Source organism: Barbatula barbatula, assembly GCF_947034865.1.
Source record: "Barbatula barbatula genome assembly, chromosome: 8".
NCBI lineage: Eukaryota > Metazoa > Chordata > Actinopteri > Cypriniformes > Nemacheilidae > Barbatula > Barbatula barbatula.
The window spans coordinates 9273201-9291537 of NC_136771.1; the positions used below are offsets into that span (position 1 = coordinate 9273201).

Sequence of the window (18337 nt, forward strand, 5' to 3'; positions counted from 1 at the left end):
AAGATAACTATGTGTCGCTTTATTATATCTCCTAGAGGTAGCATGAATAATGCGAAGAGCAGGGGCCCTAGATTATGAGCCTGACGAGGCTCGTGCAATGCGTATATACTACACTCTTCATACTTTGATCTTCAAACATCCCAAAAAGTGTGGCATGTCAAAGTTTTTCAAAAATTTCCCCTAGTATCAATCTGACAGTTCGGAAAAGCTCAGCATTTTAGTTTGAAGGCATCACACCGTTGAATATTTTATTAAGTGCAATAAAATGTATGCATTTGAAAAGTGACTTACAGTAGGCCTAAGTGTCAATGCAAGTTGACACTGAGTATGTGTTGTATGAAAGCTACAAAATATACAAAAAAGCTGTCTTATTCTGTAATGGAACACCAAGGACTACAGACGAGGAGATACAAAACAAGCAACTTTAATAATCCAAGAACGAAAACACAAGAGTTGCAACACCGGAGAACCATAGATGTTAACATTTACATTTACATTTAAGACAATAGGGTGAGTAGCAACTGTAAGCTGTAAAGTTAAGGCCAGCCAGTGTAGTGTCTACAGTATGTGTGAAAGAGTTCCCTGTGTGATTCAGAGATGAGGGAGGAGTTGTGAAAATGATCAGAATGGTACTGTATAAAATAGGTAGCACAAGGTGAGGCAAATTCAAAAGTTACTGTAAAGAGAGATAGAAGATAAACCTGGAAGATGGTAAGTCCTTCTACCACAAATATATTTTGCATACAATAAATAACAAGTATAATATTGTGGAATTAAAGCTATTCTTGCGTAAATAATGTCTATTTCAGTAACAAAAAACATCTCTGTTAAACATTATAGCTGTAAATGTCAGTATATCTAAACTGATGTTTTATTCTTCAAAGAGTTTAATCTTAACGTTTTTCCTGAGAATTTGTAACTATTTGTAGATAGGGCCTATGGGGTGGCAGACATACTTTAAAAAACTTTTTTGAATGAATAAAGATATATTATTACATGCAATTTGGCAAAATACTTATACACATTTTCGCTTTCACAGTATAAATCAGGAACAAGGTTTATCTGGCTGTTAACACTTCTTTGGGGGACTGGTAACGTTTTGACTGTGAAGAGAGGTATTTTTAATACTTTAATGCATTATTTGTTGACGAAAAGGTCATGATGTGTCCAAGAAAAATAATGTGATCAATGTAATTTTGTCATTTAGGAGGTTCGACCGGCTATGTGAACGTCACAGCATATAGTCAATTGCCTAAATACTGTAATGTTGATGGCTTTAACAATTGGTTCAAATTGGACAAGTTCTGCGTCCAATACTTCAAAAACCCTTTAAACTTCTCTCAGGCAGAGGTAGCATTGGGACATTTTTATTCTGCATATGTGGAATTATTTTACATCATACAGTATATAGGATATTTAGGATAACTATTATAGTAATTAAAAGTTTGTTCTTTTTTTAAACCCAGTTCAGCTGTAGAGCTAAAGCCCCTGGTGGACACCTGGTGTCGGTGCATAGTAAAATAGACAATTATGACTTGCTCGCCATTGTGGTGAAGTTTAACCCAAGGAACCTGCGCGTCTGGCTTGGAGGTTTCGAATTTTTAAAGGTAAAAAAAGAAATGCGTGGAGGTTCAAAAATTAGGACAAATATTATATCACATATACACTGTTTTTTTCACCCCTTTAGTCTGGAAAATTTCTTTGGATTGATGGTAGTTTCTGGGACTATCAAATTTGGACACCTGGGGAGCCCAACAACCTTTTCAAAGCAACAGAAGAATGTTTGGAGATGAACTGGAACCGTAAGAGAGGAAATGGATTCAGTGAAAAAAGCAGAGAATTTGATGGGAGCCAGATTGCTACATAAAATAATAGATTTACAAAATATTGTTCACAAAAAGTGTGAAATATTGTTCTCTTATTTTTCAAAATAAGTTTTACAAATGCTTTGGGAATTTGGGTTTTAGATCTCTTCAGCCAGTCAACCAACATTAGCCAATGACATTAAAATTACATAAAAAGAAAAAGAGACTTGACAAATATTTTGGTTAAATGTTTGTGAAGATTGTGCTATCATGGGTTTGAGCCCCACAAAACAAAAACTGTTGCTTTGAGTAAAAGTATCTGACAAACATAATGTATTAATATTCAAAAATACAACACAATAGCCAATATCAATAATTTTAACATTTACATACTGTACATTTTAGGTATGTTAATCTTTCTCTTTCATTTTCAGATGTTGGCAAATGGAATGATGACTCTTGTTCAGTCAGAAAAAACTACATATGCGCCTTCGAACGAAAGGGTCTCATGGATGAGAAGACTGAGACCTGAGATTATTTTTAACAGCATTTAATATACTGCATATTTGTTTTCTCTTCCGCATCAATAAAACATTTACAAAAATAAAAATATTCCTTTAAAATGAAAATATGTACTATTGTAATCAAGATTTTTTCAAATTTTTTAATGAATATTAATGATTGAATACTGTAAATGTTTTTAAAAATGGATTTTTATGGATTTTACAGATACTTTTCTTTGAATTTTTCACTTGAGTGGTCATCTAAATAGGTGGCATTGTAACACCCCAGTGTCAGTGCTTGAAGTGGGCCGGTACATGCCAGTTCTTCTCTATATTAATATTTAGCATACCTTTACTGTTTCTTGCGTACCTGCACTTCTCACAACCAGTATTCGGCAAGTTAATCTGAAAAAGTAATTAATGAGTTACCTACTACTTAATCAATAGTGTAAAGATTACCGGACAAATTACTCTCTCCACTAAAATGTTGAATTACTTATTACTAATAACTCTTAAAAGAAGGTATAAAGCACTGCCCAGTGTCCCCTGCAGGGGTTGATGTGCAGCTATATCGTTGCTGTCCATCGGATTTCCAAATGTGCATTTTTTTAATGCCAATAGAAGTGCATGGATGCCGTCGCTGTTTGGTTACCAACATTCTTCAAAATATCTTCTTTTGTGTTTTGCAGAAGAAAGATAGCCACACAGGTTTAAAATGTCAAGAGTATGACATATTGTCATATGTAATGGAAATTTTCTAGTCTTGCTTCATGAAGTGTTTATCTTTGGTTTTCTTCCTGTTATTCTATCTTTGTTTTTTAAGGTGTTTATCATGTTTTTCTCTATACGCGTCATACCACTCTGCATGTTCTGTTTGGGATAACGGGCATCAGTTCTCGTAAACCAGCTCGGGATTCTTGCTGGAGGGCAAAGGAAGGGGTGTCACGTTTGAATACTATATAATCCTTGTGTGCAGGAGGAAGGAGTGCCTTTTTTATGTACCATGCTCATTGCTTATGATGCAGATTAAACGACAATAAAATTATTTGCAAAGAACATGTTTCTCTGTGCGTTGCGTTTGTCTGGGCTGACTCACCTAGTTTAAGGAATAAGAAATTTCCACAACATATGTCATATGTATGTATTGTATGACATATCGCTTATTGCTCCCTGAATTCTTTGTAAGTCGCTTTGGATAAAAGCGTCTGCTAAATGACTAAATGTATATGTAAATGTCAGAGGGTGAGTAAATAATGAAAATTTTTAATTTTGGGGAGAACTGTCCCTTAAATAGTACATACGCAAAAACATACACAAACACACGCAGGCACACACAATTATACAAATGCAAGCACACGCACACAAACATCCACAAAAAAGCACATGCAAACACATAAATATAACGCACGCACATACATACACATCACACTCACAGATGTAGAAACATGCAAACACACTCACGCAGAAACATAAATTCGCAAACATGCACAAACACACAAGTGTGGACTGTGTTATTTAAATCTCTATGCAGAGGGAGATGGGGTTTTTTGATCATGTAATAACTTTTCTGGATATTTCTCATCTGTTCATGGTATTATTACTTCCCCATGTGATTATTTCTGAAAAATGGTTGTACCCAGGTGTATAAATTCTCACCTGGAGGAGTGATTGAGAGGGCTAAGACTGGTGGTAGTGAATGCAGTAACTGCTGAGTACTCTGATTGAAGTAGTAGACCTGATGCAAGGTTATTGATTTATGTTTGTTTATTGAACTTGTTTCCTTTTATTTTTGCTATGCTTTGGCACCTGTGAGCACCTTGCGCTTTAATGGCTTGGGAGAACTTGAATAAATATAAATATGGCATTTTACGTCCTCCATGTGTTATTTGAAGAACTCTGGATGTCTCTGTGACAGTGACCAAGGATGTTGTACCCTCTTTTGCGCCTTTTTATCAGGTTGAACCCTGCCTCATCAATGAAGATGTACTCATGTGGATCAGACATGGCATCCAGCTCAAAGATCCTATACAGAAGTAAAAAATCTAATATTACAGTACTGTACTACAAATACAGTATTGATGTGCAGGAGAGACAGGCCATATTCTACACCAGGGACGTGCACAGGGGGGTTGCTCAGGTTGCCCGGGCAACTGCCCATATGCCCTTCTCGACTCACGTTGCCCTTCCGAGGTGGAAAATAAATAAATCATACAATGGATGCAGAATTTCACATACATCTAGAGAAAAAAAACGCGAAAAGCCTCATTCACTTCCGTATTCGGGCAACTAAAGTAAAAGTCAGAAGGGGAAGGGCAAACTCTGTTTACGTGGGTGCAGCGCTGCACGCGACCGGCACCTGAGCTGAGCCTGCATGAGCGGCAATGCCCTTTATCCCTAGAAGGACATTGTCGGGGTTATCGGGTGATACGACTCAACGTTGTCTAGGGTGGCCATACTTCTGGGTTTCGTCCGGACAGCCAGGATTTTAAGCCCCCTGTCCGGCGTCCGGGGCAGCCTCAAACCAGACACTCATTTGTACTCGTTTTTGGAGTTGTCCTGAATCGGCCTAAACAAAACCCGCTTTAGAACATTTATTGGGACGCAGCAGCATAGCGTCTGACGCCGTAAGATCTCCGGTCAAACAAATGATTGGCTGAAAGAGGTGTCAAATAAATATCTGATATATAATTGGTTAATAACGTAAACAAGCCTCCACGACGTGGAAGTGGAGTCCACATGCTGGCTTCGTCACATCATAACGGTAACTTGCTGAAACGTCAGACATCCTTTAGTCCGGAATGGACAAAAGAGCACAACTTTATATAAAAAAACAGTAGAGACACTTTTCATGGATGTCGCTGTGAAGTGGACGTTTGTAGTCAAGGGACCTGCGACATGCCAGCACAGAAAAACAAAAGTAATCGACGAGCTGCAGGTACATCTTCCCTTAAGCTTAGGTCAAATATTCATTGCCAGACAATTTAAAAAAAAAACGAGTAGACTGTTTCAGAATCACTGTATCATGAGACCATCAATATGATGCACAAAATTGTATTGTAGTTGCGAGTACACCAGAGTCCTATGCGATTATTCTTGCCTCACTAAATGCTGAGTGTCCTCCTTTTTTGTGTTATGGAAATAGCCACCATAACGTTGTCAGAAAAGGTGATTTTGTGATGTATAACAAACGAACGATCATCATCATCAAGTTTTATGAAATTAATTAAAATCTTCAAAAATCCAGGCTGAGTTTGCCACGTTTAGCCTAAATAATAAGACAGATTGCTTGCAGACAGGCAGCCTAGGCTACAATTTTTTTTGGTAGGTAGGCATTAGGCAAACTAAGCTACGTCTCTGCTGATAGTTAGTTTCTCACATTTCGTTTGAGCAAGAAGAATTAATGATGGAAGCTATGCATCACATTAATTATTTTAATCTAAATGGTTAAATGCCTAAATCCTTTCACTATTTTGGGTATTGTTTAAAGCCAAGATGCCCACTGAAAAGAGGCTGAGGGAGAGATATTTCAGGGAGTTATGTTTTTCTGTTATTATTATTAGTACTAGTTAAGGTGATTGAGTGCTGTATTTCAGTGTTTTACTTCTTTATATATATATGAATAAAGATCCTGTTATTCTCAGTCCTTCATATAGCCTGTGAGTTTTTTTTGGGGGGGGGGGGTTGCCCTTTTTTCAGGTCAGAGCAACTGCCCCTCAAAATTCCTGTGCATGTCCCTGTTCTACACTGTAAAAATTCTGTACTGTATATCAGTTACCTGCACATATTGGAACCGTTTCTCCTTAACTCCGTTTGAATTCCTTTACCACGGCACACGGAACAGCTGCTTTGTCCTTATTAGGTTCCTCTGAATGATCCGGTCAATAGTGGAAATGCTGATGCAGTCAATTCCTTGGACAACTACCTGGTCTTCAACTACTTGGGTTTTGATTCCCCTCAAACGGATGGCATTATTTGAAATTACCATATTCACCAGGACATTCTCCTGCTAAGCTGTGAGAAGTCTTCTCCTACCTCCTGTAGAAGGCTGCCTCTTAGTTCTGTAAAATTGAAATGACCATTGCTGAATTATGGTCATCCAGGACTGTGGCAAAAACTACACTGAAAACAAAGTGGGGATTCAATCTATATGCACTACAGCATTAGCCTACATATATGACAGTAACAAAGCAAATGACCTATTTTCCCTCCTGAAAGTACAGACAATAGATGCAACCTTGTAACGGCTTAGGTTCGGTTGCACTAACTGTTCAGCTTCTTTTGTAGTCCTCACATGTATGAGCACATGATGAACTATAGGGTGGCACGGATTTCTTCAGAGATTACTCGTCTTCGTCTTCGTCTTCGTCTTCCTCTTCCTCTTACTCCTCCTCTTCCATGCTGTTTGCAACGTCAGCATTGTTAGGATCCACATGGACATTGCTCCAGGTCACATTTAGTTCTGATTGTTGTGTTAATAATTTGGAGTCTTAGTGTTTGCACCTGGAGATAGGTGTGCTCTTTGAGTTTAAATTCTGATGACTTCAGTTAATTATATTGAATGTATGTATTTGCTGAATGAATTTACAATGCAATTAATTAATTATTTGGCCACTTTTGTGAAAGTTTTTACAGACAACTTTAAGTAAACCCATTGTTTTTTTTTATTTGTAAGTATTGACGATTGTTCTTATGACAGAATTTGTTCATTAATTCATTTTAAATACCGTGTGTATATATGTGACTGCAGATTTGAACAAAACTGCTGAAAGTAAATACTGTTGAAGATTGTTTGACTTTTCTTATAACTTAGGAATTTGGTAATGATTTGATTTCAAATACTGTAATATTGTGTATTGATTATATGATCATAAATGTTACTGCGGTTTGTAAAGAGTATTAACTGTGAAGTATTACAATTAAACAGTTAAGTAACTAACAGTATTTTTCATTGTTTATTTTGTATTATTTACTGAAACATGTTACAATACAGTAATTTACATTTTGTACAGTTTTACAGTAAACAGAAAAATGTAACAATGAATTTAGGAAATTTTACAGTGTATTACTAGAGAAAGATTATTGTAAAGTATTGTATAAAACTGTCCTGTAAATACATATATAGCAAATTGTCATAATGAAGGGGTTAACCCCTTCATCCCCACGTCTGCCTGCAATTGGGTTCTTCCCTTACCTGTTCATGACAGAATGAACGAGCCGCGACAAAATCCAGCAGGCAGATTGGAGGCAAGGCGAGCGACCCAGGCTCGTCGCCTCCTTGGTTTACGTCAGGGGCACTCCGACGTATTGGAGTTTGCGGACCGCTTCTTTGAGGTGGCAGGGGAGATGGTCCACAGTGAGCAGGAACAGATGGTCCTGTTCAATGGCGGCCTCAACCAACCTCTAGCGGGGTGGGAGATGCAAATGCTGAGACCGCTGGGCTTCACCGACCTTATCAGGTATGCCATGAATCGGCCGGAGCCCAGGGTCTCAGTCCAGCCCAGTTTTCCCCCCCGCTGGCCGCACCCTGCGAATCGGGGCTGTGGGCCTCTCCTCACCCTCTGCACCCTTCGACTCCTCCAGCACGGAGCTAGTCGTGCTCTCCACCGCTTCTCTGCAGCTGGGCTCGCGAGCGCCCCCGGGAACTAAGACTTTCCCACCCTATCCTTACCCTATTGGACATCCTCCCGTGAACTTTGTTGTTACCCCACCCCCCCTCCCATGTTTATTATTTTTATTGTGTCACCCCAACCCATTAATTATTCTTGCCTGTCTGCCCTTGTTATTTTTTACTATGTTTTGTTGGATGTTGTCTGTTTCCCAGTCTGCCTTGTCTTGTTTGTCTACCCCTTGATGAACACCTGGAGGTGTTCATTTAAGGGGGGGGCTTATGCCATGATTCCGCTTACATGTCATGTTTACTCTGCAGTGTAGTCTTGTCCTTAGTGTTTATTTTTTCCAGTCTAGTTAGTCCGTGTCCTAGTTGTCATTTTTTTCTGTCTTGTTAACAGATAATTTATTATAATATTAAACAGAAAACAAAAACCCACGAGGGGGTAAAACAAGACAGGAAAAAATAAACACTAAGGACAAGACTACACTGACTCACCAAAATACAATGACCAAGAACTAGATATTGAAAACACAGCATACACGACCAAGGCACAAAATACAATGAACGAGCACAGGACAAAGAACACGAGGATGTTTTAAAGGGAGACAGACAAAGGATAATTAACAAAGGTCAGGTGTGGGTACTGAAACACTCAGGGAAGGTTAACGAGACAAAAGGGCGGGAAACACTGACGAGACACGAGAAAGCACATGGCAAGTCAGAATCTAAACAAAGCCATGTCTTTCTCACAAAACCTAAGGCTATGCCATGACTCCGCTGCAAGACCAAGAATAAACATGACATGATAGCGGAATCATGACAGCAAATTAAATGGTATCCTGAATATTAATTCAGTATGTTTACTGTAAGGTTATGTAGGAGATTCAATGAGGAACAGTATTATTTAAACAATATTCTCCCCCAAATTTGTAAGAATTATCATGAGTGTTGATTACAATTATAAGCAATATATTCTCCACCACCCTTTGTAAAGTAAACAGATATCAAGCCAAATTGGTATTAATTTAATATATTATGATCAATAATAATAATCTGGATCAAATTTGTGATTTGGGGAAATCACTTAGCATTACTTAGCAAGAATCATAATGATAGGGACTCCGGATTATGAGCATGTATTATAAACAACATCACGTGTGACATAAAACAAGACTTTATTACCTAGACCAGACACATAATAATCTGACATACACACACAATTTAGCATTGGAAGAAGGTTGAAGTTGAAGCAGAGAGAAGAACAGTGCATGGATTTATTCAACAGTATTTGATATTCAGAAGATCAATAGCCTGAACAAAACATCAGTTTCTTATTGATAGCACCTTTGTTAAAAGGATTAATGATGCTCTATGCATCTATTAATAAGACTAAGTATGATACTTGCATGTCTTGCCCATCAAAAAGAAAGTGTCCAGATGCAGTTGATCTCGGCTGGAAGTGATCAACTAGAACCAGTTTGATGCAGAGGATTTGTATATGGAAAGACAGCCGCAGCCTGGCAAAAACGTAGGTGTCCGAGTAAAGAGAACCTTTGTCTTCCAACATATGTTTTGCATATGGAAGCTGATTGGATGTTCCGTAAGAAAACTTCTAAGCGGTTTAATAAATCTAATATGAAAAGATTTACTAAAACACAATAAACATTAACATTAAGGAAATCACAAATGCAGTTCATGGACCCAATACATGATCTAAATATCATCTTGGTTAAATGAGTAACTACAAATCTATTAATTCTAGTAGTTAAACACATTCATTCAAACCTCTTTGGGTTAATGTATCAGACTGACATGTTAACAAGAACATCAATACATGGTAAGGTTATAAAGGAATATATGTACATTTCTGTATGTCCAACCCCAAATTGAATAAAGAGAGTGCATTTCCCTACATTCCATTGGGTCGTAAAATAGTCTGATCTTGATGGTTCGGTGTGGGTTGCTATGGTCACAAGGGATCTGATCCTGCGCATAGGTTTTAGTTGAAGACTGGGGTAGACCCCCAGTTGACAAGCTTGCTGGCTGGGTGAGGGGTCAAGTTGTTATATTTAAGAAATATAACATATTTCTGATGTGTCTCAGGCACTTCAGTTAATTTAACGTAAGTTACTGGCAAACAGCGGGCAGTAAGTTACTTTAAATTCTACAGGAAAGTTCTTACAGTGCATACTGTGTTGTTAAAGTCAACAAGCACTTTTGAATACTTTTTATTTGTTAGATATTTAAGTACATAACCCAGTGACACAAAAAGGGTGACAAAATTGACTAATTGCAAAAATACAAGGTTTCAGAAGGACAGCGGAGAAATTAAGTGAATGCAGAGGACAATACATGGCAATAGACATACTGTCGAAAGATGAGGATTTCAGGATGGTGTAGTCATACAGGAACTAAGAGGGAATCTTGTAGAACTTGCTGTTCATTCCTTGTGCCTTTTCTGAGAAAGACCAGGAGGAAAAGAGATATATTTGAGGTTTGCTGTACAGTATACAAATGTCGTAGGCCGCACCCCCGACCATCCATCCATGACATTTCTTACCTTTTCTGTATTTTTTAGGTGGTCGGTGGGGTCTCTTTTTGCTTAAACGAATTCGACTTTTGAGGGCAGAGTTGTCCAACAATTCCAGTGACTTCATATGAGACAGAAAGAGATTTCTGTTTTATTATTTATTCATATGCATATCCTGTATATGTTTTTTTAACAGATTTAATTCACACTGTCTCTTAACTCTTTGGTTAACATTGCTGGTCTACCAGTAATATATCAGCAAACATATTAGTGCCACACTGGTTCCCTTGACCAAAAGCCTATGGATTTTTCCCATAGACATTCGGAGGATCGCAAAAATAATGTCTGTGATTGATAAGTGATTGAAAGATTTATACTTACACATTTGGTCTACAAAGATAATCTTTACAAAAAAACCCTACTTCTATGAATTTTAAAGACCAAATACAATCAGCAAAAGTAAAAAGCTATCATAAGGCTAAATAAACAATCGACATCAACCTCACCACCACCAAGCCTCCAACAACTTTTTCAAACTTTATTTCAAATGTGTTCCCTTCCCTGATAAGTAATTATTCCGTCAATTAATTCCCATTCATGTTTTTTTGTCCATGTTGTTTTATTTGTGAGACTTTAAGACATTAAACTTCCCCATCAAAGGATATATTGATTTTAGCAAATTGTTAGCAACTGCTAAATCATTTTGTCGTAGAGTAAAACATGAAAATATTTAGAGGTTTTGTTAACTACAGACCTTATTTCCGGCATTTAACCAAAAACCCCACTGACTTAAGAGACTATGGAGCCGGAAGTTCAAACTTGCTTGAATCACTTCTGGATGTTACAAAAATTCAGTGTGTACTGGATCATCCCTGTGGTACTCGACTGTACCCTACCCCCAGGTGAAACAACCCACATATTTTAGAGTTAAGCTAGATACCAGTATCTCCAAAAATTACTTTTTGCACACTTATAGATCTCACCTTGTATGTTGAAAAGTCCTCATACACGTCCAATGACCTCTTTTCCATTAATAGAAAGTTATATTTGGGAATCATGAACGTGCCCATATAGTCAAGGACATCATCAGAGTGATTTGTCTCAGTGGATATCCTGAATGGCCTTTGTTGCTTTGCAGCATTTGATAGCAGAGCTTTAGGAATAGCGAAAATGTGTGCATTCGTCTCAACTTCTCTTTCACGCAAGTGTTTTTTGTCTTTTATTTTATTATCCAGCTCAGATATAGTCTCATCATCTTCATAAATAATGTCTTGTTTCACATCTGTCTGATTTTCATTTCCGTCCTCTGTTTGGTTATGCTCTGTTGTCATCTGAGGAACATGAAGCTCAGTATCTTTTTCTGCATGGACAACATCCTCTGGCGTTACTTGTTTACCAGTGTCCTTCTGAGGTGAACTGGTTTTGCTGGGCAGATAAGGCAACCATTCCTCCCCAGTGAATATTTCCTCCATTAAGTTGATTGGTTCAAGGCTGAGTTCAAAGTCCCTTAAAGTGAATGTTCTTAGAAAAACATCATAAACGTTAAATTCCTTTAGCATTTAACTTCAAGTATAGATGTACAGTAAAATGTTATTATGTTTAATGTTCTTTAAAACCACGTTTTAAAGACCAGTGTGATCTGTATATTTATCCCTAGATTTATTAACCGTAAAATCCATTGTGATATTATTTGCCTACAGGGTACAATAATGATTGTACTAACAAGTGGTCTTATGAGTCAGCATTTACAGCTGTCTGATGTTGAAAGCATGTTTGCGTCATTAAAAGATATGTCACAGAACGAGAAATAAGACAAGCTGTGATTGGGTACGTTTTTGCACTCCCTCGTGTCATCTCAAACCTGTATGACTTTCTTCTGCAGAAGAAGATAATCAATCAACATTGTCCTCCATTGACTTCCATTGTATGGACACAACGCCACTAAGACATTTCTCAAAATATTTTTCCAGAAGGGTTCCAGGAGAAATATTTACATTTAGTCATTTAGCCGACGCTTTTATCCAAAGCGACTTACATAGAGTTCGGGGAGCAATAAGCGATATTTCATACAAAGAGCAATAGTACAATAGGTGCTAATACAAAGGTACTAGTTTCAACAAAAACTAAACCACTACCTGTTGAGAGAAGAGGGTTGGTGTGCTTTTTTTTTCATTTGTCTGTCAAGTATTCGTTTTTTGAAGGTTGTGAGAGATGTGGTTGACCGGACCGCATTGGGAAGAATGATTCACCAGGAAGGGGTTGTGAAGGAGAATGAGCGGGAAAGGGATTTAGTGCCCTTATGAGAAGGCATTACAAGGCGTTGCTCGTTTGCTGAACGCAGGGTTCTTGATGGACTGTAGGAGTGTAGTAGGGTGTGAAAGTATGCCGCAGAGATCCAGTGATAGTCCTGTATGCAAACATCAGTGATCAGGGGTGTCACATGAGCCCTTTTGGGCTGTGGGGAGATTTGGCATGCTGCTGCGTTTTGAACCAGCTGAAGTGGTTTGATAGCCTTTGCAGGAGGACCAGCAAGGAGAGCATTGCAGTAGTACAACCTTCAGATTATCAGGGCCTGGACAAGGAGTTGTGCCGCATGCTCAGTGAGGTAGGGTCTAACCTTGTGAATGTAAATTCGCAAGGAGCGTGACTTGGGCCTGTCGGAATGTGGATGGAAAAGTGCCGATGAGCAGGGAGGTGTTGATGATGTGTGTGAGTGTGGTGGATGTGGCCTGAAGGAGATGGGAGGGGATTGGGTCAGTCGGACAGGTGGTGGGGTGGCAAGAGAGAAGTCGGGTGACTTCAGTGTCAGACAGGGGCGCGAAAGAGGAGAGTCCAATGTTAGAAGTGAGGGTAGTGTGTACCGAGGTCTGCGGTGCTGAGAATTGTTTGCTGATGGCTTTGCAGTATTTTTCTCAGTGAAAAATACCGCAAAGTCCTCAGCAGTCAAAGAGGAAGTGGGTGGAGGAGGGGCAAAGCAGAGAGTTAAAGGTCTTAAAAAGCTGCCGAGTGTTATGTGCATTGCTCACCTTGGTGGTAATGCACATAAAATAAAAAACAAAAAGGTATGTTAAATATACTGATTTGCATTGCCGGTGTCTTTGCTCGGTGGAGTCGCACAGGTAAAGTCGCAGGTCTTTTACTTAATGTTAATACAGTATCACAGTACTCAAACGGAACAACAAACGCTAACAATTTAACACTCAGTCAACGAGTAATTACATAAACAAGCTCAAATGATCTTAACTAACAACAGGCAACAGTCCAGTTCAACAGTTAAAACAAGATAGCAGGGTAAATAGCAGACTTACGCACTATTGCTGACTTGGGATGATTATTTGCTTCTCCTACACACAATCATATACAATGTGTGCATGTGTACAAATATACAATCATATACAGGTTAAGAATGACATTTCAGGGTAAGCAAATTGTAACAATTTAATTTAGCATTTTATGATAGCTACCCCTTTAAGAGAAAAATAATTGTCCATTGTTAACATTACTCAACAGGACATTCCAGTTGTGTTCTATAAGAAACAACACAGTCAAACTGTGACTCATGTTTTAAACAATTTCAGATATGCCTATTTGTGATTTGTTCTTTCAAATGTTTTTTCCAGAAAGTTGTTCCAGAGGGAAACCCAGAGCATACGCAGTCTTTTGGGTTACCCCACAACTGATTGCCAACTAAACACTTGCAATGTCCTTTTCATAATAAACCTAAATACATATTTTAAATAAAAGTATATTCTGACCTTTTTAAGTGAACATATCTTCCCCTTTTGGGTGGCAGTGGTGGTGGACTCAATGGTTCTTCAACCTCCATTTCCATAGAATTCAACTGGTCATTCATTGCGATTTCAAAAACAATGCAAAGGACAAGTTGAGCTATTTGTGTAATTATAATGTTATAAATAATCTAGAAATTATGTGAAAGCCACAAATGAAGGTCACATAAATAAACATACAGACTGTGCCTCTTCTTCCACACTGTCTTGACTGCTCTTGCTGCCAATACGCACACGATTGGGGTTTTCCTTGAGCATTACCATCATCTTCTTAGTAAAAGTCTTCATTTTATTTTTCACTCCTTTATTTTGAATTTTGGAGGTATCATGTTCACATACTCCAAAGCTCTCTTCAATGCATGAATCCTTTCGCCCCGTTGGAGAACTTCCTTTGATCAAGTTGCTGGAGTCTTTTATTGACCCTTCAATTGGATTCACTTCATATTCATTCAAGTTTGAAACACTTGGAGCTGAGAGAGGTCTAGGTTCTTTGGACATTTGGATCAGACGCGTATCTTCTGGATCAGAAGCAGACCTTCCTGACCTGTAAGTAAAATTTACATATCTTTGACGAGTTAACTTAGTGACTGAACCACTGCCACAAGCTTCCTCTTTCAACTCTGTTTGTGAAACACCATCTCTTTCTGAGGACTTTGGAAGGTAAAATGTGGATGCCCATGAGCACCGAGAAGGACTCTCCTTCTGACTGTTATGCAAAAATGCAGCTCCAGCCTCCATGGGTTCCTCTGTTATAAGCTCTTTATCATCTTTCTTCCGTATTTGAATGTACAAAGGGCTAGGAGGTAATCTTCTTTCCAATGGAGGAACCTCATCTGGAAAACCCTTGAAACCATCTTTATTTACTTCCTTTATTTCTGACTTTTTAGTTGATTCCCCATCAACATCGGACCTTACTGTGCTATCCAATAAATTTTCTTCTTTACAAGTTGTTTCTTCTTCCAACTCCAGAGAATTAGACACATTTTGACTGGTCGTATCTGGGTTCACATGTAAATGTGTTTTTGGACTTTCATTTGTAGTCAGATTCCTCAACATAGACTCCAGTTTAACATCGTCTGACAGGTCATTATTCTGCATGAAAAGAAAAGATGTGATTTAATTTAGTTTAAAGCTCAGAGAATTCCTTTACATGTTCAGTTCTGTTGAGTTCACAAGTACAAAAGAAACAACGGAATATACAAAATAATATTTAAAATCTTATCTTTACCCATTCTGACTCGCGTTTATGTTTCTTACCTCAGATGCTCTCTCCATAATCTCCATAATCTTCATCTTCATTCTTCCATTACTCTGCCAAACCTTCGGTCGCTTCGTCACTTTAGGTTTCAATGAACTTGAATGAATGTATTATCTTCAGTCTCTGTGCTTCAATCCAAAGTAAGTACCATTTACCAAACAGCTCCGCAGCATGTGCGAAACACCTTGTCTATGTTTTTTCTGTCTGTCTTTTCCTTTTACAGTCAACTTTCACTTTCTGGACTGGCAAAACCTGTTTTAAATATTATCTTAGATTCATCTTTTCATAGCAGCCGAGATCATTAAAGTGCATTAATGCTGTTGTTCTTACAGTATAGCCTATACATATGCATTACGTGTTAACTATTTTATTTTGAACAAATTGTAATGGGACTTACTTACATTATTTATTTCCTAATGTGCATTAAATGTGGTTTCCTGTTAGTTTAGCTAAGGAAAGTGTGAAAAACAGCTATTGATTTAAATGTGTGCTTTTGTTTCTCATTAATGTTAAAGTGTAGATATCAGATTTATAAATTGGCACAGGCTAAAGAAAGGTATGTGAACAGAGTAGACAAAAATCTCCAGAAACTTTGTGTTATGGGAGGAATGCGCAGCTATAGAAGCCTATTGTTCAGACAAACCTGACAAACAAGAATGTCTGAGTTCCCTATATTTTCCCAGGGGCGTAATTTCCACTGGGGACAAGGGGGACATATCCCCTCCACTTTTCAAAATCATGTTCGTGCCCCCCCCACTTTCAAATTAGTTTGTTATGATTTGTAACCACGCGCCGTCCTCGCCATGGAGAAGTAGCACTGAGCAGTCTGCAGTGTCGATGCGGCCGTCGCGTGCACACTCTAAAAATAGCTCACTGAAAGGTGGTTTTCAATCACGTGGATGGCAGCAAGTGATTTTCTCCATAGGAATTCACTATGACAAACTCAAAAGACTTATGCTTAACGACCTAAACAACGACCAGGTAAGCCCAAATATCTGTCAAAACTTGTAACAAACAAAGAATGAGCCCTCAATAAACAGACAAAGTAAAAGATCTCACGCTAAGCTTTTCTTTCCCAAAATCCATTATAAGGAAACGTACCAAAACAACAACCACGGACAACCAAATTAAATACATTTTGTTTTTCACTGATATCAAACATGAATAAAATAAATAAACCAACTTCTATTATTACGACTATTATTTTTCTATTATTATCCCTGGAATACGTGCTGGATAACAATGAACAATTTAGTTTTTCAGCATTTATTCATGTTAGTTCATGGTTCATTGCAAAAATGTTCGCAAAACTGGAAATATAACATATCTTGTTGTAATCAGTAACAAATGACCCATTGTGCTTACAGTTTTTATTACATAAGCAAAGTTCAAAATTACGCTTCAAGTCAGTATGTTTTAACAGTATGTTTGCATTTACATATGTGCCCATTTTGGGTTAAAGAGGATAATAAGCCTAAATATCAAACTCATTTTAATGCTTTAATTTCACCCACATTAAAAGAATGTAAGTGAAAGGTGTGGGCTGCTGTGAATATTACTGCAAAGGTACTGTACACTTTCTTTGTACAAATAAAATACGTTTAATTTGTCCATTATCGCTAACACTTAATAAGGTGCTATTATAATAGTAAAAGCATTAGGTAACATTGGATAACAATGAACAATTTAGTTTTTCAGCATTTCTTCATGTTAGTTCATGGTGCATAAACTAATGTTGACAACGTTTGATTTCAATAATGCTTCAAATGCTGAAATGAACATGAACTGACATTCTGTATTAGTATTGTTCATTGTAAGTTCATTTTACCTAATGCATTCATTAATTGTTAAGAATTAGCACCTTATTGTAAAGTGTTACCACATTATCTTTACATTACACCAATTAATTAAAAGTTAATTTTGGCATGGGGTTGTCAAGCATGGGGTTTTCTTCAGGTGTGTAAATTGTCATTATTCCATTAAATTATTAATTTAACTGTAATTGTTTATTACAATTACAGTTTAATAGAAATTTGGTTTTGGTAGGCTATGTGTGTTCTCTTATTGCATTGCTTGTTGATGAATGTCCACTACATGGAGATATTGTTCAAGACATAAAAAGTAGAAATGTGGAGAAGAAGAGTGGAGATTGAGAAATGAACAAGTAAAGAGACATGTTCACTACGCGGTGTGCACTCATTTATTTTTTATGTAATTACACAACACTATGTTAAGCTGTTTTCTCGATCGGACTCGTTATTTTAACAGCAGCTAGTGTTTATGAAAAGGCAGACATGTGGGCTTTTACAATGCAAAATACCCTGTCGGATTATCCTACCAGCATAAAAGAAACATTTAGGATTAATTTACAGTGCAAACCCCTATCAAATTGTACTACCAGTATTAAATAAATATGTAGAATGATTTAACAACAAAACTACACTATCAGATTCCCACTGTATAAAACAAAAAGGAAAAAAATATTTAACATTGATAGGCGCATGTTAGGAAAATCTGACGGGTAGGATGTAATTTCAGGACACCGGCTCGTCTCCTCCCGACCGCAGATTCAGGTTTACATGCCATTTTTCCCTCCGTTTCTCTGTCACTACTCGCATTTCCCCTTTTGTTAAAAATCTACTTTGCTACACGATAAAAACCCTGTGTGGTTTCATGGTTTAATCACTTCAAACAATCAAAAACAGGTATTTTGAGTTTGTTGCCTATGGAGAAAATCACTCGCTGCCCTCCATCCGCACTTTGCGCCCTTCATGCAGAAAATCCATTATTTCATGGATTTTGTATCACCATATTGCCTAAACATATGTAAATGCAGGAAATG

General features: G+C 37.7%; 2 protein-coding genes across 2 annotated transcripts; one reads left to right on the forward strand and one right to left on the reverse strand.

Annotated features, from left to right (window-relative positions):
• The first annotated feature begins 662 nt into the window (after positions 1 to 662).
• Positions 663 to 3358, forward strand: LOC306897304 (lectin-like). Its single transcript, XM_079461925.1, has 6 exons — positions 663 to 711; positions 1040 to 1115; positions 1208 to 1350; positions 1467 to 1607; positions 1688 to 1802; positions 2240 to 3358. The coding sequence occupies exons 1-6, from the start codon at positions 709 to 711 to the stop codon at positions 2335 to 2337; spliced, it is 576 nt and encodes a 191-aa protein (XP_079318051.1). The 5' UTR covers positions 663 to 708; the 3' UTR covers positions 2338 to 3358.
• A 5720-nt stretch (positions 3359 to 9078) lies between these two features.
• Positions 9079 to 15701, reverse strand: LOC306897581 (uncharacterized protein). The gene is made up of 6 exons (XM_079462428.1): positions 15495 to 15701; positions 14418 to 15329; positions 14205 to 14290; positions 11433 to 11970; positions 10480 to 10570; positions 9079 to 10377 (listed from the first exon to the last, which is right to left on the reverse strand). Exons 1-6 carry the CDS (start codon positions 15534 to 15536, stop codon positions 10331 to 10333), a joined length of 1716 nt encoding a protein of 571 aa, XP_079318554.1. The 5' UTR covers positions 15537 to 15701; the 3' UTR covers positions 9079 to 10330.
• Positions 15702 to 18337: the final 2636 nt, after the last annotated feature.